The following is a 25035-nucleotide window of genomic DNA, read 5'->3' as shown; positions in this document are numbered from 1 at the left end:
TGTAGCACGCTCTCTACAGACACGACTTGTAAAATCCATACAAGCAGTGTAGCACGCACTCTACAGACACGACTTGTAAAATCCATACAAGCAGTTTTAAAGTTTTCTTCTTAAAAATAAGTTAGAGTTTCACTTTTGAAGGGAAGTATACTCTATAAATTTCAAAATTGTCTGTTGTTCCAATTGCCTCTCCTAACTTTCAAAGGTAACACCTTGCCATCTTCACACACTTAGCCACCTTTGTTAGATATGTACATGGGTCATGATAGTATCCCCACACAGTGCTATAACCATATTAATACATGTTTGTCTGGGGCATGATGTAGAAAATTCATTTAGTATTGCTGTATAATTTCCACCGAGTCAGGATAAATGCAATTAAGTTTCTTTCTTATCATGTCTTAGCATCTAATTCATTGTCGTATACGTGCCACTTTACTGGTTTTAACTGTATATTGTCACTGGGCATTTTCTAACATGGTCTCATAATGGATGTTGTAGCATCTGCATCATAAATATCAATAATGACACTTCAGTTCCTTTTCTGTGTGCAGGTTTTGTGTGTAATATAGAAAACTTGTTTATGTTACTGTATTGCTTCCACCATGATCGGATAAGTACAGATAAGCTTTTTATACATGGTTTCCTCAATAGCCTCCAGCTCATACATAGTGACACTTCAGTGATTTTACCTGTATTGGCAGTAAAAATAATTGGCCTTCCTATGGGTAAGTTGTTACTAGAATTGATTATTTTGGCTTCACTATGTACATGTTGTTGCTAAAAGTGATGCTTCTGTGCTTTTACCTGTATAGACAGTCAAAATTAACCTTCCCACAGGTTACTTGTTGTTTTGTAAATATTAATAGCTGTTCTCTGATTTTACAGGTATTTATCGTTGTTGGTAACGCTGCACAAGTTCATCAAGCAGGACACTAACTACACCATTTGTATGTATTGTCTGCTCTATTTTGTCTTACAGATTTAGACCATGAGCGAGATCAGTCTGACAACCACTCAAAATGTGTTGTTTACTCTAGTTGTCATTCCTTGAGTACATTTCAGACTTGTATATTTGGAAAGAAATGGCAATTCTTAGGGTACTTAGCAAAGCTTGAGGGACCCACAAGTTTAAAGTCTTGCCATTTATTGGGGAGTGAGATGGAGAACAACAACAGCCTCAGTTATGATCTTACATATCAGAATCCCATGCCTTATCTTAACATCAAGAACTGGATAATGTCATGCCAACCAAGATGGCCTTGTTCTTTCACGACTGGACTCAGCCATTTAACTCTAATCAAAATGGGCCATGGCCACAGTTAATATACATTAGTCACCCAAAAAACGAACTTGTCCAGTTCCATGACTTGCATAGTGCTGCCAGGCACTTCCTGCATACGATGCTTTGTTTAGTGCTGCACTACCCTAGAACCCACTTTATAAAACCAGTTATACAGCAGACTAGCCCGCATAGTACTGACAAGCACCCCCTGCAGATGATGTGCTGTCTATACAGGCTCTGTTAGTCTAACCCACAGAGTGCTTTCAGGGATTTACTGTGGATGATGTCTAGTTTATGTAGGCACTCTCATGGATCTCTCTAACCTGCATAGTATCTTTAGTCACTTTGGCATATGATGTCCATCTTGGTGCCTCAGTTCCCAAGAGTCTCTTCACTCACCTTCAAACCTCTGCCACCCAAAGGGAGCCTCTACTTAGTGACACCTTTTAAGATTTTGTTCATAATGTGTTGTAAGTGTAGTAAAGTAAACTGCCATATTTAACATTCTTCTCTAACTACTTTGCATATAGCACAGCAGACATTGGCTCGCCATTGATCCAAAACTGACGAAAACTGGCCCTCAACTTCCCTTTTCATTATTAGATCTTACTCTGATGAGTGAACTTCTGCCTTGCAGGCTGGAACTGAAGAAGTTTCCTGCCCACTCTCATCAAAGTTCTGTCATCTTCTTCCTCTACATTACCTGCCAGATCTGCAGTTCTGACATCAGGTGATCATTGTCTATGGAAGAACTTCCAGTTGCTTCTATGGTCTGGCAAGCTGCTAACACATTGGGACTGCTAACATTGTCAGTTACAAGTCTCTACAGATGTGTTTTTCTTGCAAATGCCTTCCCAGTTCTCCATTTTGGTCCCCATGAGTTGATTCTTAACATCGTGATTGTGAGATCAAGGTTGCATCTAATATCTAGGGCGATCTTCAATATGTGGAACACAGCTTACCTCCTCCCACCCTGAATGTGGGAGCATGTTTATAGAATGGTCCACTTCGTAACATAGAGGTGCAATGGCCATAACATCAGCTATGAACTTACTGGTTGTAACAAGATGCAGTGCTCTCTACCTCCATCTTTCTTAAAGACCATAATAGGCCAAGCTACACTTGCAGCCTTCATCTAATCTCTTCTTTAATAATCAGGTTGACAGCCACCAAGAATACCTTCTTTCCATCCCTCACAGTCGCAGCTACCGTGGAGGGATTAGCAAGGCAATCAACATAAAGGTCACAGTGATGCCCCTCTAGTACATGCCAGTGGGAAGCAGTTCCACCAGATTTACAGCCATCAAAAACCAGTTTTCCCATGATCATGATCACCAGCATTCCATGAGACTTTCCCTATGTCAAATGACTTACATACATGTCCCCCATAGAGATCCTGGTAGGGAGCAGGCTCCAATCTTTTGTTGTTGAATGCAGGGAGATTTACGATGATGACATGTGGACCGGACAAATGATTCCCTGGGGACTTGGTATCACATTCTGCACACATACTAAGCCTCTGTCCAGAGTTCTTTTGGATACAAAGCAGTATGTATCACTTGGTCATCAACCTGAGTGCATTCATTCAACATGGTTATGTTCTTGGCTTCATGATGGAATGAAAGAATGGGTTCTAATACTGTTCATTGTGGAGACTGTGCAGTCAGTTTGAACATGCAAGAGGCATTGCTTTACATCCCCACTCAAATACCTTAAAGAAGTTTTGTGATTTTCCTACAATAGACAACAAAGCAGCAGGCTAGTTATATTTTGAAGCAAGATGTTATTTCATGTTTCCCTCTGTCATTCTCAAACTTCTAGTCAACAGGACATCTCTGACTTTGTACCCTTTCAAGAACTCAGTCGACTAAGTCTGGAATCAGTGTTCAGGTAAAAAGAATGTTTACCCCAGGAACAATTATTGAAATCATGCAGTGGTAGATTCCTTGTCTACATGGAGCAATCCATCAGCTAGACAATACCTTCAAGTTTTGCTCATTGTGGCTGCAGACACCTTAGACCTTAGACACTTCTCTGGGCTTCCATTACAATGAAACTGTAGTCCAAATGGAGGCCAAACCTTTGACCATTGGACCAACTTTCACAATTAACACATATGAGATTGCATCTCAGAGGCAGGTAAATCACCCAGGACTTATGTCGGGGATACCTCTACAAATTCAGCCTCTGGCAATTATGATCACTATGGATAAAACAGATGATTGGGGGAGCAAGCCTCCCACCATTTTTGGATGTCATAGGAGTGTGGCCCCCTCAGGATCATTATTTACATATCAACATTCTTCAGATGAAACCATTTGGAATGTTTTTCGTTGTTGGCTGGAGAATCTAAATGGAATGGAGTTCTCATTCTGTCTGACAACTCCACTATGGTGACTTATCTCAAATAGCAGAACTATTTACCCAGACATTTGTATTCTTGTTTGGGATTTTCTAACGTGATGTCCTCAGTGACAAATTCACATTTAAATTTGACATATGCTAGGCTGGTTAATATATTGGTGGACTCTTTGTCCTGCAAATAATAAATGAAATTGTCTCTTCATTCCTCAGTTTTCACTCAATAGATACTTGGTGGGATTGACCTGTGATGGCCTATTGATGACAAGGTGGAATGTCAAAATCCTAACCTTTGTCTCACCAGTTCTTAATCCAAAAAGCCTGGATAATTGATGTTCTTCCTATAGATTGAAATGACCAAAATTTATATACATCTTCAGTACCTAAGGATCTGAAATTGATACAGGAATCAAAAGAATTTGAATGTCTCCTAATCCTGATTGATCCACTAAGATGGGAAATCTTATCTAGAATCAATATATTTCCTCATGTACATTAAGCAACCATGATGGCAGATGTTTCATCCCACCCATATTTACTGTACCTGCACATCGGGATTTTATTAATCATGCCCTTAAAGAATCAGTTCTCACAACTACTGGTGGAGAATCCTTCAAGTCTGATTGGCATCCACCTTAGAGGCATTTGGAGGTAGTGGAATACAATCTCAGTGGAGTGGAGTGTACAGGAGCAGTTTATAAAATGTAGGCATCCATACCTCAATAGCTAACGTCTTATGGCTCTTTGGTGAGAAACAGTTGACACCAAACACAATTAAACCTACTTTTCTACAATCACTGGGACACTGTGTTATGATGGAAGAGAAGATATCAGACAAATCATAGACTGATCTGATCTTCTGTTTATTTTGGATTTAATCTCGCAATGATAATGTATCCTTGCCCAAGTTTAATTTATCACCTAGCCAGTGATAATGTATCCTTGCCCAAGTGGAATTTATCACCTAGCCAATGATAATGTATCCTTGCCAAAGTGGAATTTATCATGGGTATTTACTTGGCAGACCAAGACACCATTTGAACTGCTCTCAAGGGCTTAATTAGTTCACCATATAAGTCCTGACTCCTCACTGCTCTGATGATTGGCAGGCGAAATCAGCACATGTTTTTTACTATTTGGACCCATCTACCTGCAATTCTCGCAAGATGGATCAATATGACTTGTGAATCCCCAAGCTTTTATTGCCAAGAACAGGCTACCATTCATGGGGAATCAGATATTAGCCAGTCAGTTCTGGACACTTTATCTCAAGGTCATCTACAGGATACAGTGTGAGCTCTTAAGTAGTATTCAGGAAGATTGTGCCATTACATTGAGGGAGATTACACCTCATTTTGCCATCAAAAGAGGGGAAGGATGATGTTTCAACACAGGTACTTTCATCCTGAATCAGTTGGGACATCTGTTCTGCAAATTGGACTAAACTCACACCAATGAATTTGCTTCACATATTGGCACTCAAAGTTAGTACAGTTGCCACAATCACTGCATACGAACTGTTCTCTAACTTTAATCATCAATGCCATGCAATTGAAATCCAAGTCATATCAGAGATCTTTCTTCTTAAAAGGCTTAGTTTGATCCGGAGAAATCTTTACCTGTTGTACATAAGGTTACCTCTCGGGGTTGTTTGACAACTTCATAAAGAGGAGGCTTCACAACTTCCACTAGATTTGCAGGAGCAAATTTTTTTTCCCTTTCCTGCAGTCACTTGCCAACATATGGAGTCTGTTCCCAGTCAGAGTATCAAGAAGCTGTTTAACATACCTTAGGGGACCAGAAATGGTGTCTCTCTGGGATAAGGGGATCCATCTCTTACCTTATCTCCTAGGTTAAAGTATGTTGAAGAAGTGTGTTCTTGTTAAATATGTTTCTTCAATAATACTTACCCAATCATAATAAATATACACCCTCCCAGCTTCCCTGCAGTTCCATCCTCATAAAGAGCATACCTTCTGCTCCACTAGTAATGATTTCACAGGATTTGGCACCAAGTCCTGTATCATGGGGAGATAACTCTAACTGCCACCTAGGAGGGCTAACAACATTTAGCCATTTAGCTAAAATGTTTGAACCTGAAAGGTCAGAATTTGCAAGGTTGTAGTAGTAGTTCTCCTAAGGTAATATGATTGGTTAAGTTTTATCAAAGAAAAATTTTTTTACTAGAAAAAATTGGTTTCTCCAGCGTGATTGCAATGATAACCCTAAATGTAGCCAATTTGTTGGGTTTCTTGACCCTACCCATATTAAAAATGGCCATGGATTAAAGGTGAACCTTATGAGCAATCTCTATATCTGGACATACATTATTTTAAATGCAGTATAGACTCCTTGTTGAGAATAAAATCGCATCAAAATTGTTTAATGAAACCAGTTGTCAGGTAAACAAGCGATTGAAATAACCTTTCATACATTATTCCCATAACTGTATCATTTAATTATGATAGTTGATCAAAAGTTTGAATTATCACAGTGTACTTTTAATTCACTTTTGTTTTTAAAATATTTTTGCTTTTATGGAAAATAAAGATTCCATTCCCATCAAGGGGTACATCCTTGAATTCCAACAATGATAAAAATGTAAATTTTGGCAAAGCTATGAAAATTGATACCAGTGAAGAAGAAATGTTACACAACTTTAATGCCATTCTTAAGTTCTTTAATGTCATTATTTCTTTTATTTTTTAATGTATGTGTTGCCTTTAGTCATCTTAAAATATTAAGTACCTTTCATAAGAAAAGTCAGGAATGGTTAGATTTTTTACACTGCTCTTTATTCTAATCATTAATTAATTTAATTATTTTATAAATCTGACAGCTATTGAACAGGTCTCCAGTGAGTGCTGGTGGGGAATCAGACAGGGCAGAGACAGGATCCTTGTTCTCACAGGATCAGACTGGTTAGTACTAGTTTTATAAGTGTTAATCACACGATGTTTATATTTATTGATGTCATAACACCATACTCTAATTTCACTATTATTTTTAGGGTACCAGTTTGCATGAACTTCATGGTGGCAGCAATACCATGAATTTATAGAGCCAATGAACAATAGCCTTTTTGTGGAAACAATAGACCTCCTTATGTGGAAACAATAGGACCCCTTCCTAAGTTCATGGAAAGAACAGAACCCATTCCTTTGATCCAAAAATTTAAATACCAATTAAATGTTTTTTCACAAAACCACAAAAATGGGTACACATGAAAGTAAATAAATTCAGTTTGAGTGTAAAAAAATGTATTTGATATTTTTTTGTATTTAATAATATTAAAACAGCCTGTGATAAATAGTATGTTGGTCACAAAGTGGCATAATGCTTTAGTAGTGTTATAACATCCTGTGATAAATACTTTAATAGTGTCATAACAACCTTGGATAAATGCTTGAATAGTGTAATAATATTCTGTAATAAATGCTTGAATAGTGTAATAATATTCTGTAATAAATGCTTGAATAGTGTCATAATATCTTGTGATAAATACTTTAATAGTGTCACAACATCCTGGTATAATTGCGTTAATAATGTCACAACATCCTGTGATAAATACTTTAATAGTGTCACAACATCCTGGTATAATTGCTTTAATAGTGTCATAACATCCAGGGATAATTGCTTTAATAGTGTCACAACATCCTGTGATAAATACTTTAATAGTGTCATAACATCCTGGTATAATTGCTTTAATAATGTCACAACATCCTGTGATAAATGCTTTAATAGTGTCATAACATCCAGGGATAGTTGCTTTAATAGTGTCGCAACATCCTGTGATAAGTGCTTTAATAGTGTTATAACATCCTGGTATAATTGCTTTAATAGTGTCACAACATTCTGTGATAAATGCTTTAATAATGTCACAACATCCTGTGATAAATACTTTAATAGTGTCATAACATCCTGGTATAATTGCTTTAATAATGTCACAACGTCCTGTGATAAATGCTTTAATAGTGTCATAACATCCAGGGATAGTTGCTTTAATAGTGTCGCAACATCCTGTGATAAGTGCTTTAATAGTGTCATAATGTCCTGGTACAATTGCTTTAATAGTGTCACAGCATCCTGTGATAAATGCTTTAATAATGTCACAACATCCTGTGATAAATGCTTTAATAGTGCCATAACATCCAAGGATAAAAGCTTTAATAGTGTCACAGCATCCTGTGATAAATGCTTTAATAGTGTCACAACATCCTGTGATAAATGCTTCCATAGTGTCACAACATCCTGTGATAAATGCTTTAATAGTGTCATATCATCCTGGGATAAATGTTTTGTGGGATACAGTGGCATAATGCTTTATTTAAAATACAGCTCTCCCCCATTATAACACAGTAGTGGGGGGTCCATAACTGCTGACAGCATTATGTACTGAACATTAGTATAGCAAAAATGAGGAAATATGTGGAGTATACTTGTGTTGGGGGAGGAGGTAAATAAAATGCCAGTCAAATGTCTAGTCCAAATTTTGTCACAAACAAACATGTTTGTTCACAAATATTACTAATCCAAATAGAAAAAACGCTATTCATTCACATGATGTGTGTTTCCTGCTGAAAGTATTTCATGAGTTTAGTATGTTTAGTATTTTTAGACCAGTTCATTTTTATGTTATAGTGGCTTAATGTTTTAGTAGTGTTATAACATCATATGTAGGCCAAGCAGGGGCACAATGCCAAGCAAATTCAGTTACCTTTGTTGTCCATAAGTAAAATCAATATTTGTTGTCATTATAGATACACAGTTTATGAAAAGATTTAATTAATGAAATCTGCTTTTGATGAAAGCGGGTGAGGTATAAAAAAAATTGCTGGCCAGCATTAGTAAATGGGAAGCTGTAGGCATTATTTATGTGGCATTGATTGCTGCCTGTAGGCATCATTGTCAGTATAAGGGTTCTGTGATGTAGTTATATAAATTTCCTATTCAAATAATCTGATACTTCAGGACCTGCAGTCATTCATGAAAGTGAGGCACTAATGTGCAATTCCTAATCAAACAATCTGTGATGCTTCAGGACCTGCAGTCATTCATGAAAGTGAGGCACTAATGTACAATTCCTATTCAAACAATCTGTGATGCTTCAGGACCTGCAGTCATTCATGAAATGGAGGCACAAATGTACAATTCCTTTTCAAACAATCTGTGATGTGTCAGGACCTGCAGTCATTCATGAAAGTGAGGCACAAATGTACAATTCCTATTCAAATGATCTGTGATGTGTCAGGACCTGCAGTCATTCATGAAAGAAGGCACTAATGTACAATTCCTATTCAAATGATCTGTGATTTATGATGCTCAAGGACTTGTAGTCATCCTAGAAAGTGAGGCACTTAAATGCTGAAGAGTATTCATAAGGATAATAATTTTCTTAGTAGGTGTAAATTTGCTTGTTTTAAGGTTTTTTATTGCCTTAGAACAAACTGTAACAATAAAAGTCCATTAAAATGGTGATGGACAAAACTCTTTTCTCTTTTCAGAGGAACTTGATCTCAATGACACAGCACAAGCTGCACAGCTTCAAAAAGAACTTAGCCGTATACAGGAACTGAGAGATAAACAGGTCCCTATTTGCTTGATCTTCCTTGCACCTTAATTGTTTTTATTACATTCTGTGTTATTTACATTTTCAACATGTATTCTGACCAAACACTATTATTAATGACTTGAATTCATTTTTATTTTTGTGGGAATAAATGTGCATGGTTTATGAAGAATGACACTTTCTTTAGTACTTAATACATGGCGCCAGAAAAGAAGCCAGTTTCTAAAGATTGGACATTGCTTGATGGGTCTTTACATTCATGGTGTGTAGCAGCAGTGAAATGCATGAAGTTTTTACACCTTGAAAATAATGAATTGATAGCTCAGCACTTCTGCATTACAAAACTGTTTAAGGGACTCGGGGTATACTACATGATTGTGAGACCACCTTATAATGAAGTACATTACCTTATAATTTGACTACTTATATCTTACACTAGCATCGTTGCACTTATATGACTCTTTTCAGTACAATACTTTTAGTTTTTAGGGTCATCTAATAAAAATATTAAATTTCCTATGGGATAGTGGCGGTAATACATTACACGGCTGGGACCAAAGAGATTGGTCCCAGACCTTGGCTCTGGATAAGCAAACAACATTGGTCCCAGGGTCTATCCTTACCCACAGTGGCACAACCAAGGAGGTGACAGAAAATGGGGTGAGCATTGCAATATTTTGTATAAATAAAAACTCTGAAGTTGTTGAGCATACATTATTGATAAGTAAAACATAGCAGTCACTTTTCCAGCAATGGCAGCAGCCACAGTTTGATAAAGTTTTGGCTAAAGGTTTTCATTTTTTATATTTCCTAAACCCTTACTGATCATACATGGCACGACTCATTATAACATGACTCATTATAACACGACTCATTATAACGCAAAGACAATTTATTTTAAACATGCTCCGTCACCCCTTTTACCTTGACGATTAAGGTCACAGTCATGGAAATATTTTGTATTAAGGTTTTGTTTAATGCTGTTTCATTTGCCTATATTTTCTAAACCCCTTGATAGATTTTCTCCTTACTTGCGGTGAATCATTTTGAAGCTGAGACAGTTCTTTCTTTTTGCTCATTCATCCTTTTGACCTTGGAATCAAAATCAGTCAAGGAAAATGTGCATTAAATGTTGTGGTTAATTTTTTACATTGATTGTATTTTCTTAGCTTTTGGAATTAAGCTTAGACAATTCATTCTGAAACATTCAGGCTCAATTCTTTTAACCTATGGGTCAAGTTCATGGTCACAGAAAAGCTTCATTAAGCTTTTGATTCAAGCTTGTTCAAACTTTTGAGCTTGGGGTCAGAGTCATGAGTTTACATGAATGGATTGATAGTTGGCTGTATGTGCAGGTTCTGGTGTTGTTAATATTTACAAAAATGTGTGTTCAGATACTTGAAAGTTGTATTCAGTTGATGGTGGTAGCACATCACATTCCCTGCGTATTTAAAAATGGTTTCTCTATAAAACAGGTACATTTTTCAAAGAAAGTCGAATCGAATTTGTGCCTTTGTGCTGTACGTGGGTTTATTTTTTAACCCAAAGTTAGTTTGGACGAAAGCAAAGCAGATACTAGCAGCTCAGGCAAAGAAAGCAACTTCAAAGATTTTGAATTATCAAAAATTATTCAGCCGCTTTAGTGTATTTAAAAATTGTCATTCGGTAATAAAACCAATTGCTTGCTATGGGTCAGAAATTTGGGGATATGAATTTAGTAGAGATATTGATATTGTGCAATACAACTTTTGCAAACAGTATTTAGGTGTTCCTAAATCTACCAATAATGTGATTGTGTTAGGGGAGTGTGGAAGATACCCACTCTGTACCTCATATTTGTTACGATGCATTAAATACTGGTTGAAGGTCGTAAGAATGCTTTCAACTCGATACCCACACCAATGCTATTTAATGTTGAAAAGATTAGATGAAACTAACTGTGTCCCCTGGGCTAGAGAAGTTAAAGACATGTTATTTCATTTAGGTTTTGGGTATGTTTGGCTAAATCAAGATGTTAGAGATGAAAAACAAATTTTTTGCACTGTTTTTGCAAAGAATTAAGGATTCATCACTACAAAACTGGCAAAGTGATATTAAAAACTCACATAAATGTGGGTATTACAGCATGTATAAAACCGAATTAGGACCATAAAAATACCTCTGTCGTGGATTATCATATTTTCTTAGGAAATTACTTGTTAAATTTAGATGCTCAGTGTTTACGCTGAAAACAGAGACAGGTAAGCATAGCAGGATTGAGAGAAATAATAGATATTGTGAACTAATAATGTTTATTTGGTAGAAGATGACTTCCATTTTGTTTTTGTTTGTCCAGCTTACGACCATATAAGAAAGAAATACTTCAATGAAGTTTATCATCTCTTTCCGTCTGTAGAAATTTTTTTTATCCCTAACGAGTCACAATATATTAATTACAAGAAATCTTTCTTACTAACTCAATTCATCTTTTCGTCTTAGACAATCTTTGATAACTCAAACGAATGGTGATTAATATACTTAGAGGTAGTGACATTTTTATAAAATAATGCATCAATTATTGGAAATTATGTATCTATACTCATGATGAACACCATATTAACTTCTCTAAACCATGGCGCATATTATATTTACTTGTATTGTATTTTGTAATATAGGCCAATTTCTTAAATTACTGAATAAAATATTATTATTATTATTATTATTATTATTATTATTATTTGGGCCCTGAGTGGCCAAGTGGTCTAAAGCGCTCACTGTTCCAGATCACTGCCATCTCACCTCTGCGTGGGTTCGAGTCCAAGGCTCGGCTAGCATGGGTACATGTGAAAGCCTGTCAGTAGCTTTGGGTCGGTGGTTCTTCCCTGGGTTTTCCAGGGTTCTTCCTCCACCAGTTATACTGGTCGCCATGTATAGCCTATCTTGTGCTGAAAAATGGCATTAAACCCTTGAACAACAACAATAATTAACATTATTATTATATTTTTTTACCAAATTTCCTATAAATCTATTACGTTGAAAATACATCTGGGAGGTGTGCAACCTCACAACTCACATGACCATGAAGACTGCTTACTGTGCTGTACAAAATTATTGCATGATGTGAAATAACGAAATCTTATCGTCACTGAAATACAGTATGACTTTGAGAGCTTGAAGTACTTGACTACTTTGTACCACTCAGATAACTTGTACCACTCAAATGACTTGTACCACTCAAATGACTTATTGCATGGCATACTTTTGTCTACAACCACAAAAAATTGCAGTAAATGAAAATTCAGTACATAAAAAGGTTTGGATCGCAATCACTCTTAGTTTTCAAAATTAATCTGTAAATGAGTACTGCTGTTTTAGTTACACATTAAATTCATCTGCAGATGAGTACTACTATTTTAGTTACATAGCAAATTGAACTGTAAATGAGTACTGATATACGAGTTACACATTAATTTCTTCTGTAAATGAGTACTGGTATTTGAGTTACATAGTAAATTGAACTCTAAATGAGTACTGGTATTTGAGTTACATAGTATATTCAACTGTAAATGAGTACTGGTATTTGAGTTACACAGTATATTCAACTGTAAACGAGTACTGGTATTTGAGTTACACAGTATATTCAACTGTAAATGAGTACTGTTGTTTGAGTTACATAGTATATTCAACTGTAAATGAGTACTGGTATTTGAGTTACACAGTATATTCAACTGTAAATGAGTACTGGTATTTGAGTTACACAGTATATTCAACTGTAAATGAGTACTGCTGTTTGAGTTACATAGCAAATTCAACTGTAAATGAGTACTGATATACAAGTTACACATTAAATTCTTCTGTAAATGAGTACTGGTATTTGAGTTACATAGTATATTCAACTGTAAATGAGTACTGGTATTTGAGTTACACAGTACATTCAACTGTAAATGAGTACTACTGTTTTGAGTTACACAGTATATTCAACTGTAAATGAGTACTGGTATTTGAGTTACACAGTATATTCAACTGTAAATGAGTACTGGTATTTGAGTTACACAGTATATTCAACCGTAAATGAGTACTGCTGTTTGAGTTACATAGTAAATTCAACTGTAAATGAGTACTGATATACAAGTTACACATTAAATTCTTCTGTAAATGAGTACTGGTATTTGATTCACACAGTATATTCAACTGTAAATGAGTACTGGTATTTGAGTTACACAGTATATTCAACTGTAAATGAGTACTACTGTTTGAGTTACACAGTATATTCAACTGTAAATGAGTACTGGTATTTGAGTTACACAGTATATTCAACTGTAAATGAGTACTGGTATTTGAGTTACACAGTATATTCAACTGTAAATGAGTACCAGTATGCTTACTATATATACTCGCTTTCAAATCCGTCCAACTGCAAGCAACATAGATCCTGATCTTCTGATACAGCATAATGTGCAGGCACATCAGGGTTTATGTTGTTTGTTTTACTTAATAACCCTAACAGACTGCACAGACTCAGATTTTTGGACACATTATGCAATGACATCTGGATCTACATGGTTTGCAGTTGGATCAGACATGTGCACAAGTATATACGATACCTACCATCTGCCCGTTAATTGCTGTCTCCTGGCAGTTTTAAATGCTGAAGGCCTACTTTCAATGGGAGCAGGTTGTTCTTTTTCTAAAGTCTGAATCTGGTTGTCATCAACAATTTTTATTTTAATCAAATTGACTGTTAGACATTGAAGACTACCTGACAGTGTTTGACAGGTAAAACTTAACACCCAATTATCCTGATGTCAGGGTGGTACATGGTAATTTGCACATTGATTGCCACAATATGAATTGGGGTGGGTGGGTATTGGTTTTACTGGTGCTTATAACACATTATTGGTTGTATCATGGCAAGAAAAAGGGAGCTCGGTTAAAGACAGCTGACCCGGGCTGGCCTGTGTGGGTAATGAACCCAAGACCTTCGGATTAAGAGTCCAATGCTGAACGAAGCTACTGTGGTTCTCTTTACATAGACCAATAAATTTTTATATATTTAATACCTGGTTGATACAGTTAGGTAAGTTAACTATTCAGCAAATAAAAAGTCCTTTTGATCATATCCTGCCTTGTTGCTTACCAGCAACTGACTGGTTTTCAACCCTAGCCATTATAGATGTTTATCTTCTTGAATTCACTTGTACAAATTTCAGTTAGAAAATGTTATGGCCTGAACATGGAAAACAACTTTTCAAATTGTAAACAGATATTTTCTTTGCATACAAGTTGGCTGCAAACAACATAGAACCAGATCAAGGTCTTTATTTTGACAAACTGCACAGACTAAAATTTACTGGTACATAATGCAGTGGCAGATCTTGGTCTGTTTGTAGTTTAATCTGACTTATACTGGAGTATAAATGGTACTGTACCAGGTCATCTTTCAGGTAATGTTAAGATTTGGTAGTGTAGATGTTATTTTTCAGGTAACGTTAAGATTTGGTAGTGTAGATGTTATTTTTCAGGTAATGTTAAGATTTGGTAGTGTAGATGTTATTTTTCAGGTAATGTTAAGATTTGGTAGTGTTGATATCATTTTTCAGGTAATGTTAAGACTTGGTAGTGTGGCTGTCATTTTTCAGATAGAGTGAAGATTTGGTAGTGTTGATGTCATCTTTCTGGTATCATTAAAATTTGGTAGTGTAGATGTCGTCTTTCAGGTAATGTTAAGCTTTGGTCATGTAGATGTCGTTTTTCAGGTAAGTGAAGATTTGGTAGTGTGGATGTCATTTTTCAGATAGAGTGAAGATTTGGTAGTGTTGATGTCATCTTTCTGGTATCATTAAAATTTGGTAGTGTAGATGTTGTCTTTCAGGTAATGTTAGGCTTTGGTCATGTAGATGTCATTTTTCAGGTAATGTGAAGATTTGGTAGTGTTGATGTCATCTTTCAGATAATGTTAAGACTTGGTAGTGTTGATGTTATTTTCATATAATGTTAAGATTCAGTACTGTAGATGTCATCTTTCAGGTAACATTAATAACTTGATGTTCAAGCTTTTGTGTGAAAGTTTTATAGTTTAGATAAACTGGCAGTACATCATAACATTGTAGATGGCCAAGACACCTTATAATGTGGAACCTTTGTTCTAATTTATTATCCCATAATGTGGAACCTTTGTTCTAATTTATTATCCCATAATGTGGAACCTTTGTTCTAATTTATTATCCCATAATGTGGAACCTTTGTTCTAATTTATTATACCATATTGTGGAACCTTTGTTCTAATTTATTATACCATAATGTGGAACCTTTGTTCTAATTTATTATACCATACTGTGAAACCTTTGTTCTTATTTATTATACCAAGCTTTACAAAGAAAAGTTGGGGATTGATTTATCCTGTCTGTATGTGTGTGCATGGATGTGTGATATTATTCATGTCCAGCACTATCTGAGACAGAGATATGTCAAACTTTGGAATATGATAGGGGTAGTCTGCAAATGTACACAACAGTTTTGAAATTTTGATCCATCTCCCGATTGGCAAACTTGTGTGGGGCTTGGAGGACACACATGCATATATGTATATGTAAATGTGATAAATAGTGACATTGCGGCTTTGCTTCATAATTCTTGTTTGGTTGGCTTGGTACAGCACAGTCAGATATGAAACTTACACCACTCCCAGGCCATTGGAATAAAGTGCTTTGCCCAGGGACACAATCACAGTAGCTGGCCCAGGTTGATCCAGTGATAGGTTACAAGTCTGGCATGCAACCTACATAATTTATTTATGTAGTCATGTCAAAGAAAAAATATGTTGGAACAAACATTTTGTAGTTCAGTTTTTCTTATTTATTAAAGGCATCAGGGGCAGACCAGGGAAGAGGTTTTTCAAGTAACCAATCAGAGAAAGATGAAACCAACGCAACATCTGACCATGGTAAAATCTCCTACAATTAAATATTGTATGTTGTGTTAATACCTACACATATTCTCAGTCTGTACTGCATGTAACTCAGTATATTCTTAGCTTATTTCAGTGTGCATAATATTACCACTGAATTGGACACTACTACATCTTTATTTACTCTCCCCTGCCCAACATACATACATCTATTGGTTCATGTATTTCCTTGTTATTTTTCTCCACATACATCTGTCTACTGATCCATGTATTTTGCTTGCCATTTTTCTCCATATACATCTGTTATTGATCTTTGTATGTACTTGCCATTTTTCTCCATTTACATCTATTATTGATCTTTGTATGTACTTGCCATTTTTCTCCATATACTTCTATTACTGATCCATGTATTTACTATTTTTCTCCACATACATCTGTCTACTGATCCATGTATTTTGCTTGCCATTTTTCTCCATATACATCTGTTATTGATCTTTGTATGTACTTGCCATTTTTCTCCATTTACATCTATTATTGATCTTTGTATGTACTTGCCATTTTTCTCCATATACTTCTATTACTGATCCATGTATTTACTATTTTTCTCCACATACATCTGTCTACTGATCCATGTATTTTGCTTGCCATTTTTCTCCATATACATCTGTTATTGATCTTTGTATGTACTTGCCATTTTTCTCCATTTACATCTATTATTGATCTTTGTATGTACTTGCCATTTTTCTCCATATACTTCTATTACTGATCCATGTATTTACTATTTTTCTCCATATACATCTATTATTGATCTTTGTATGTACTTGCCATTTTTCTCCATACACATCTATTATTGATCTTTGTATGTACTTGCCATTTTTCTCCATATACATCTGTTATTGATTTATGTATTTTACTTGCCATTTTTTCTCCATATACTTCTGTCTATTATTGATCTTTGTATTTACTTGCTGTTTTGCCCCACGTACATCTATCTATTGATCCATGTTATTTATCTCTCTATGCAATCTTTCTGTACTATTCAAATGCAGCTATTCTTGAGGGAGAAAGAGAAGAAAAAAAAAAGTTTTGAATATACTGCAGATGTGTTTTGGAACTATATGATGATATACATTTGGTTCCATTTTGTTCAAAAAAAAATCTTTTGGAAATATGTTTGGCACTTTTGAAGATCACAGAGCTGCGTCTCTGCTATGTTTATGATAATTTGATTGCAATAAATCATTGTCACAAAAAATATCATTAGCCAGAAATGTAAGAAAAAATTAAAAAGTGTTAAGATTTGTGAACAAAAATGAACTTTTATCATACAGAAATGTCTCCAGTCAAAGTTTTGATTAAAGTTATTACATGTGTCAATAAACACTCGATCTTCATGTTGAAATGGTAACGTAGATATATTTTCATTTGAGGCAGTATTGCTTGTAACATGTTTTGTATTGTCCTTTTAACATTGTAAATGACACCTGAAACTTATAACATTTTGAGAAGTCACGAGAGTTGGCATGTTAATGATATAGAACATGGCAAAATTCTCATTCCTGCAATGCATTATATGAAATGTTGCTGGTGATGTAAATATGTTGTATTTGCACATTTAGTACAGAAAAAGTTTATGATTAGGAAAATGTTATTAATTTATTAATTGTAGAGAGGACAGGAAAGATCCTAAGACCAGAGCAGCTTGCTAACATTTCCAAGTTCTTGGAAAACTACATTACCCAGCAACGACAGGAAGAGAGGGAAGGGGAGCTGAAGCATCCCATCGAACAGCAACCCAGCAACCAGAACCCTGATCAAGCCCAGATTGCACAACTTATCGGCATGCTTCAACACATGCAGACTTCCATGTTAGTAGATATTATTGATTTTAGTTGTTGTTACTGATATGTATTTTAGGTGATTTCACTGATGCTGAATCATGCTGATGTCTTGATGGACTAATCTGCTTTGAATGCTTGCAAAATATGAATTCTAATTGACCTATCTGAAATGAATGTTGGTAAAGATAAGGTTTTTATGGACTTGACTGCGGTGAACTTCACCAAAGTAAACTTGACATATATTAGTAATTCAGGCAACATTAGGTTCCAGTATTATAAAACTTGTCATGCTCAAGCTCAGATTTAAACTCGTACTTAACTAAGACTCTGGCCTCTGGTAGGTCAGTTATTAAATGTCACCTGGCTGTCTGACATCTGATTGATTTATTTTTAGACGTTAGCCAATCAGACATCTGATTGGTCACTTATTGGATTTTAGCCAGACATCTGATTTCTGATTTGTCAATTACTGAATGTTAGCCCAATCAGACATGAGAGCTATGAGTTGATTCTGATTATGAGCTTAAGAATTGTTTTATAATCTTGGGGTTGGGTGATGTATGCTTTGCTTGAAAGTTTTTTGTTATCAACACAGTTGAAGAAATAATGTGATAGTGTCTGTTTGTTTGTGTGCATCTATCCATCAGTCCTCACTATTATATATTTTGAGCTTAACTCCATTTATGACGACCGCTCCGGTGGCCTAGTGGTTAGAGCATCCTCCTTGGATGTGGGAGGTCATGGGTTCGATCCCCGGCCAAGTCATACCAAAGACTTACAAAAATGGTACTAACTTGTGCCTCACTTGGCGCTCAGCATTACGAAGTTAGTGTTAGGACTGGTCGGCCTGGCGTCAGGATAATGTGACTGGGTGGGACATCATGCTATATGTCTGCAGCATGATGCCCCAATGCTAGACATCACTATAATCTGCCACAATAAAAATCCAAATCACATCACACCATTAACGCCAAATGAGCTATTGAAGGAGAGTGATCATATTTGATATTATGTTTTAGGAGGATGATTAGATTAAAATGAACATTTCCCTGAAGGAACGATGAATTGGGAGTCAAAAGTGACATTGTAATTGGTGATATGGACTCGTCCATTTAACCTCAACTCCATCTAATCCACTTGAGGGAGAGTGATCACATTGCATATGTTTCAATTTGATGAGCAAACAACAATACAAATTTGAATTCTTAATGTAGTTCAAGGGAGCTGGGGAAGGTCATTATGGTGGTGTGGTGGGGCAAAAATAAAAAAAATGCAGATATATATGATGGCCTCTCCCTGGGGGGCTGTACCATTTAAACATACATTTTACCCCTGGAATGTGCTTATTAAAAATGAATATACATGCCATGGTTCTTTTGATTACTCTGAGTTAATATGAAAATAAAATACAGAATTTTAAATTGCATCCATTGGTGAGCTCCACATTAAAAATTCCTTCCAAGTATAATTTACTGGAACAGCTCTGATTTATTTTTCAAGACTTGTTCTTGTCATTTCATTTGTGGGTTTTCATCATACTACCACAGGTATGTGAGGGGCAAGCCACATAGACTCAGATCTGCTAGCCCAATATGTGACAGTGGATCTGGGTCTGCTGTGTTAGAAGTTGGATGCATTCGTCAAAACAACAACTGCCCAGCAACAAACCAGGAATATTTTATGTAGTAATAGATGCCTTGAGCCACAAAGTCAGTTTGACTGGGAGCTATATTCATTGCAGTCAGGAAAAACATCCTTTTGTGTCATATGCAGGCCTTTGAAATTCCGTTTCACAGGGCAAGTTAATATTCTCAAGGCAAGGAAATATCCAGACGCAGAGTACCTTTTGAGAAAAATTCTAATAATACTCATAACAAGCCTATACAGAGAAAGTGAAAATGGAAATAGTCAAATAAAAATTTTAAATTCATTTGTCTTTCGGCAAGGAATATTCCAAAATTGGAATCCTATTGAAATGTTCCTAGTTGTATTGTGTAATTAAGGATGTCAATTTACCCTTGTTTTAAATTTCAGACACTTATGAATATTTTCTCTTGTATGAAAATATTTAATAAAAAATTGTTATTCTGTCATATAGTTAGTCTCAGTGACAGAAAATAAATCCTTGGTTATAACACCTTTTCTTAGCATGAAAATTTTTGTTAATTGAAACTTAACTGATTTGATGTGATATTCACCTTGAGTTAATGTTTTTTTGTGGGGGGGGGGGGGTAGAAAAGGGAAAATATAGCACCTGAATGCAGGAATATAATTTTTTGTTTCTTGTTAAAGGAGTCCCCTTAGAAGTAAGAAGGGACAATCTGAGAGAAGGAGAACTCCAGACAGGACAAAGGAACTGAACAAAGTGAAGAGAACTTTGAACTTCCAGCAGACAACAAAGACTGAGAATCGGAACAAAGATACTGTAATTATATCATTATGCTGAATTTACAATTTTAATAATATACACCCATACATATTATTCCAAATTGATAAAATCTTTTCTAGTACTGAGAGTTTTAAGCTTCATATCCTGTCATCCCAGATAATCTGTAGTAGTGCTATTTTATTTGCCATCTATACTGGCTTATAAGATGAGTCCAACTGCAGAGACCCAGATCTGCCATAGCATAATGTGCTGACCCAGGTCTGCTGTAGCATAATGTACTGGCAGATCCAGGTCTGTGCACTTTGTTAGAAGTAATCAGTACAACAAACAACATACACCCTGATATACATGCACATTGTGCTATGGCAGATCAGGAATTTTTTTATTTGCAGTTGGAGTCGACTTATATATATGGTATGAATGTGTTAGTGTGGTAAAAGCTATATGTAAACTATTTTCTGATTCATTGATCCAGAACAACACAACACTATTATACATACTCATAGATCATAGATCATGTACACAAATCTTAGCACACCTGATTTATATTCTAAATGTTATACACCATATTTATATTTGCTGTGAATTATTAGCTGTGAAATTTTCAATATCCCAAGAGTCCTTGCACAAAGTACATGCAAAATGCCTGGTACAACCACTTTTACCTGGTAATCTTACTCACATCATGATTCTGGAAACTAGTAGTTTTACCTGTACAGGAGTTGAGGCCATGTTTGACTATTAAAATAAGCAGGCACTTAATTGACCAATCAGGTGTTTAATTAGATGTCAGTTAATCCTCCTTTAACATTCCAGCATTGATCTTTTAAGTCTTTATGTCACTGTGAAAAACTGACCCAAAAGCATGAGTAACAACTCATATGGTTTTTAGTTTGTTGCTAGGAACAAGTACTAATCAACAAAAAGTCATTTCATTACTGTAATCTAGCTACCGTATATACTCCTACGTCGAGACCAACTGCAAACTGTACATATCCAGATCTGCCATCGCATAATGCACAGGTAGATCTGGGTCTGTGCAGTTTGTTAGGAGTAATCAGTAGAACAAACAACATATACCCTGATCTGCAGGTGCATAATGCACAGGTAGATCTGGGTCTGTGCAGTTTGTTAGGAGTAATCAGTAGAACAAACAACATAGACCCTGATCTGCAGGTGCAATATGCTATGGCAGATCAGGATCTCTGTTTGCAGTGGGACTCGACTCAGAAGTGATTATTACGGTATAAGCTCCAGAATCAAGACACTTCATGAGAGTATTGAATACCTTCTAACCATTATGTTTTTTGGGTACTTTCATTATTCTGTTTTTTTTCACTATAGTTTTTTCACTCGATTACATCTTACCTCAACTCTGTATGGATTATGGTTATTTGGTACACAGTGGAAAAAGTCATAAAAAGTTGTGTTGTAAGTTTTGTTATCATCTCTTTATCTCACATCATACACATTATATTCTAGAACAGAAGGCTTCTACATAATGTTAGCATAAGAGTACATAAGAGTACAGCAGCTCTAAATGACAGATTTCCAAGAAAATAGACTGGTTTCTTCAATCTGAAACCATGCCATATAGACTTCATTATATTAATGAAGACCTGTCTATATTGTAAATAATGGCACAAGATGTCAACAAAAGGAGGCTTTATCAGTGCAACTCTTGAGAGTTAAATGACTGTACAAAAAGCTTCAGAACAGAGGTGTTTTTTTTTTAAACTTTAAATTATGTCAGACGAGAAAAAGGAAAAATCAATAGCACTGTAGAAATTTTAAAATGTAACATGTGAGTGATGTATGGGCTGTTCCAGTTGATGTTTGTCCATTGGTATCTTGTAAAAATGGCACTAACAGCTGCCTCGCTTGGCGCTCAACATTAAGAGGTTAGTGTTAGGACTGGTTGGCCTGGTGTCAGGATAAAGCCACTGGGTGGGACATGATGCCACATCTCTACGGCATGTAGCCCCAGTGTTGAATATCACTATAAACTGCTTCATTGCTGATATGTTAGCAATATGACTCATTATTAAAGCTAAATTAAAAATCCAAAAACACACACTTGTCAGGCGGTGTGTACAGAGATGAGTAGTGAGGCCAAGCCGAGGACGGAAGTCTCCCCCACATGTGGAGCACACAAGGATTGGTATAGAAGTAGAGTTATTGGCAGCTCTGGCCTTATGAGAGGCATGTTTTCTCGGAGCTTCTGTTGTTTTGCTACGTGGGCACAATATGTGACCTTCCTGTGCCAGGAAGGACAGTCTTGAGCAAGGTCTACAATGAGGCACAGTTGGTATGCCAGTTTTTCAAGAACAACTTCACTGAGTCCTTGAAGTGTTTCTTTTTTCCTCCAAAAGTGTGCTTTCCCGTGCAGAGTTTGCCATGGAGCAGCTGTTTTGGAATCCGTTCCTCGAGTATGTGGATGATGTGTCTTGCCCACTTAATTGGGTCCTCTGCAGCAACATGAAGACAGATGTTGGCCCTCATGAGAACCTCAGTATCAGGAATTTTGTGTTGCAGCCTTATCCTTCAGAGACAGTTCATATGAAATTGAGTGAATTGCCAGGAATTCTGCTGTTGACAGCCCACGTCTCACTGGTAATACTGCTATTGACAGCCCACATCTCACTGGTAATTCTGCTATTGACATAATCATGAGGGTGGTGAGCACCGCAGCATGGTACACTCTCAGTTTTGTGGTAAGACTGATTTATCAGCGGTCCCACACATACCCCACATAGTCTCACAAAGGCTGAGCTGGCTGTGGCAATTCTACTGTTGACCTCAATGTCAGTGTTGACTGCTCATGGGAGGTTTGCTGCCCAGATATGTGAAGCTGTCAACATGCTGAAGTTTCCGATCCTTCACTGTGATATTTGGTTAACAATATGGCTTCTCAGGGGCAGGCTGGTACTTAACTTCAGTCTGTTTTGTGCTGATTGTGGAGCTGTAGTCGTAGCATGCCTCAGTGAACCTGTCCATGCTGGTCTGCTTGTCCTCTTCTGAGCTGGCTACTATGGCACAGTCATCAGCAAAGAGGATGTCCCTGATGAATGTTTCCTTCATCTTCATGACTGCCTGCAGTTGCATGGGTTGAACAACTTCCTGTCAGTCCTGTATCTGACATGGATGACTTCATCACTATCATCTGTGAACATGGCAGTGAACATCATGTTGAAGTAGGGGACACCAGAATGCAGCCTTGTTTGATGCCATTTGTGTTTGGGAAGGCATCTGAAGGTTCCTGCCATCATGGAACTGTGACAGACCTATATGGGCAGCTGAATTTTGCCATGTTCTTCCTAGTCTATCTCTACTGACTGTATTGAACACATCGCTCAGATCAGCAAAGGTTGTGAATAGGTCTCTGTGTTGCTTCTGGCATTTCTCCTGGAGTTGTCATGAAGCAGATTTATGTCGACTGTCCTATGGCCTGCACGGAAACCAAACTGACTTTCTGGATGTTGACCCTGCTCAAGATGGTGACTGAGATGATTGACCAGGACATTACCAGCGATTGACTAGAGGGAGATTCCGCTGTCAGTTGTCACAGCACTGACAGTTCTGTGGCTTCATCGTTGAGGACACCATTGCTCCAGGATCTGATCCTTTTCAGTAAGCATCTGCACTTGGGAGTGGAGAGGACCCAGAGGACCAGGGTCGATAGACAGCATTCAGGTCATCGTAAAAGCGCTTCGAGTTATTTCTGACTGCACAGACCTTAATCAAAACTGCTGAGCCAGGAGTCCTTTATACATGGAACCCAGGGAAGGCACTTTCATCTTGAAGTAGTCACCCATACATCTGATTTAGTTTTTTGTATAATTTTTATATGAACTGTTTGAAGATTTAAACTACCCTGTCATATATATATATATATATATATTGTTTTTTTTTTAAAAAAATGCCTTACCTTGATACCATGTTTAGCACACCACCAGGGTCCGTGGTCATTGCAGGATTTATGGAGTTAACTTTATGTTCACTCAGTGAAAGTTAGTTGTATAAATTGTCCATATGTTTTGTGCTTGTATGAATTTTGCCCATTTATGACAAGAGCTTTAATCAGCTACAGATTCCAGCTAGTAGCAGAAATAAATGTACATTTTTCATACATTTTATTTTAATTATGACTGTAATATATAGATTACATTTATGATCAGGTTATGGTTTTTTCCACTTAGATTCCACTTATACAAGTGTAAGGGTTGGCAGGTATGGTATTATCTTTTCATCTCCATACCTTGACAGAGTTATGGTCCCTGATTAGATAATGTACCATTTCATCATGCTGCCATTTGTAAAGATCATGGATCAGCAACTAGCTGACAGATTTAACTGTCAAATTCATAGAGTGTAGTAATTATTACATGTATACACTATGCTTATTTCTCTGTAGGGTTTAGTAATTATTACATGTAATATATTGGTTATGCTTATTTCACTGTTGGGTTTGGCAGGAATGGTATTGTCTGTTCATAATCCCTGCTTTGACAGAGTTATGGTCCTTAATTAGAAATGTACCATTTCTGCATGCTGCTGTTTGTAAACATCTTAAATTGGCTACTAGCTGACAGATTTATTTGTCAGTTTTAAAAAATCTTCAGATTTACTCGTACTTTTTAAAGCAAGTTATTGCCCTTTTGGTTCCAATATTTAATTAATTCTTGCCATAGTAGGGATCCCTGT

The 25035-nt window shown here is 36.4% G+C and overlaps 1 protein-coding gene across 1 annotated transcript in view; it reads left to right on the top strand.

Moving 5' to 3' along the window:
* LOC149798624 (uncharacterized) overlaps positions 1-25035 on the top strand; it is a 143299-nt gene that overhangs the window by 110819 nt on the left and 7445 nt on the right. The window contains exons 21-25 of the mRNA XM_089957456.1: positions 6486-6567; positions 9151-9233; positions 16059-16137; positions 17771-17969; positions 20235-20367. Coding sequence (XP_089813582.1) covers positions 6486-6567; positions 9151-9233; positions 16059-16137; positions 17771-17969; positions 20235-20367 — 576 coding nt within the window. The remainder of the gene's footprint in view (positions 1-6485; positions 6568-9150; positions 9234-16058; positions 16138-17770; positions 17970-20234; positions 20368-25035) is intronic.

This window comes from Sinohyriopsis cumingii, chromosome 5 (genome assembly GCF_028554795.1).
Source record: "Sinohyriopsis cumingii isolate HCF-2022 chromosome 5, ASM2855479v2, whole genome shotgun sequence".
NCBI classification, from domain to species: domain Eukaryota; kingdom Metazoa; phylum Mollusca; class Bivalvia; order Unionida; family Unionidae; genus Sinohyriopsis; species Sinohyriopsis cumingii.
The sequence above is the reverse complement of the archived record's forward strand: the minus strand, read 5'-3'. Positions and strand labels throughout refer to the sequence as shown.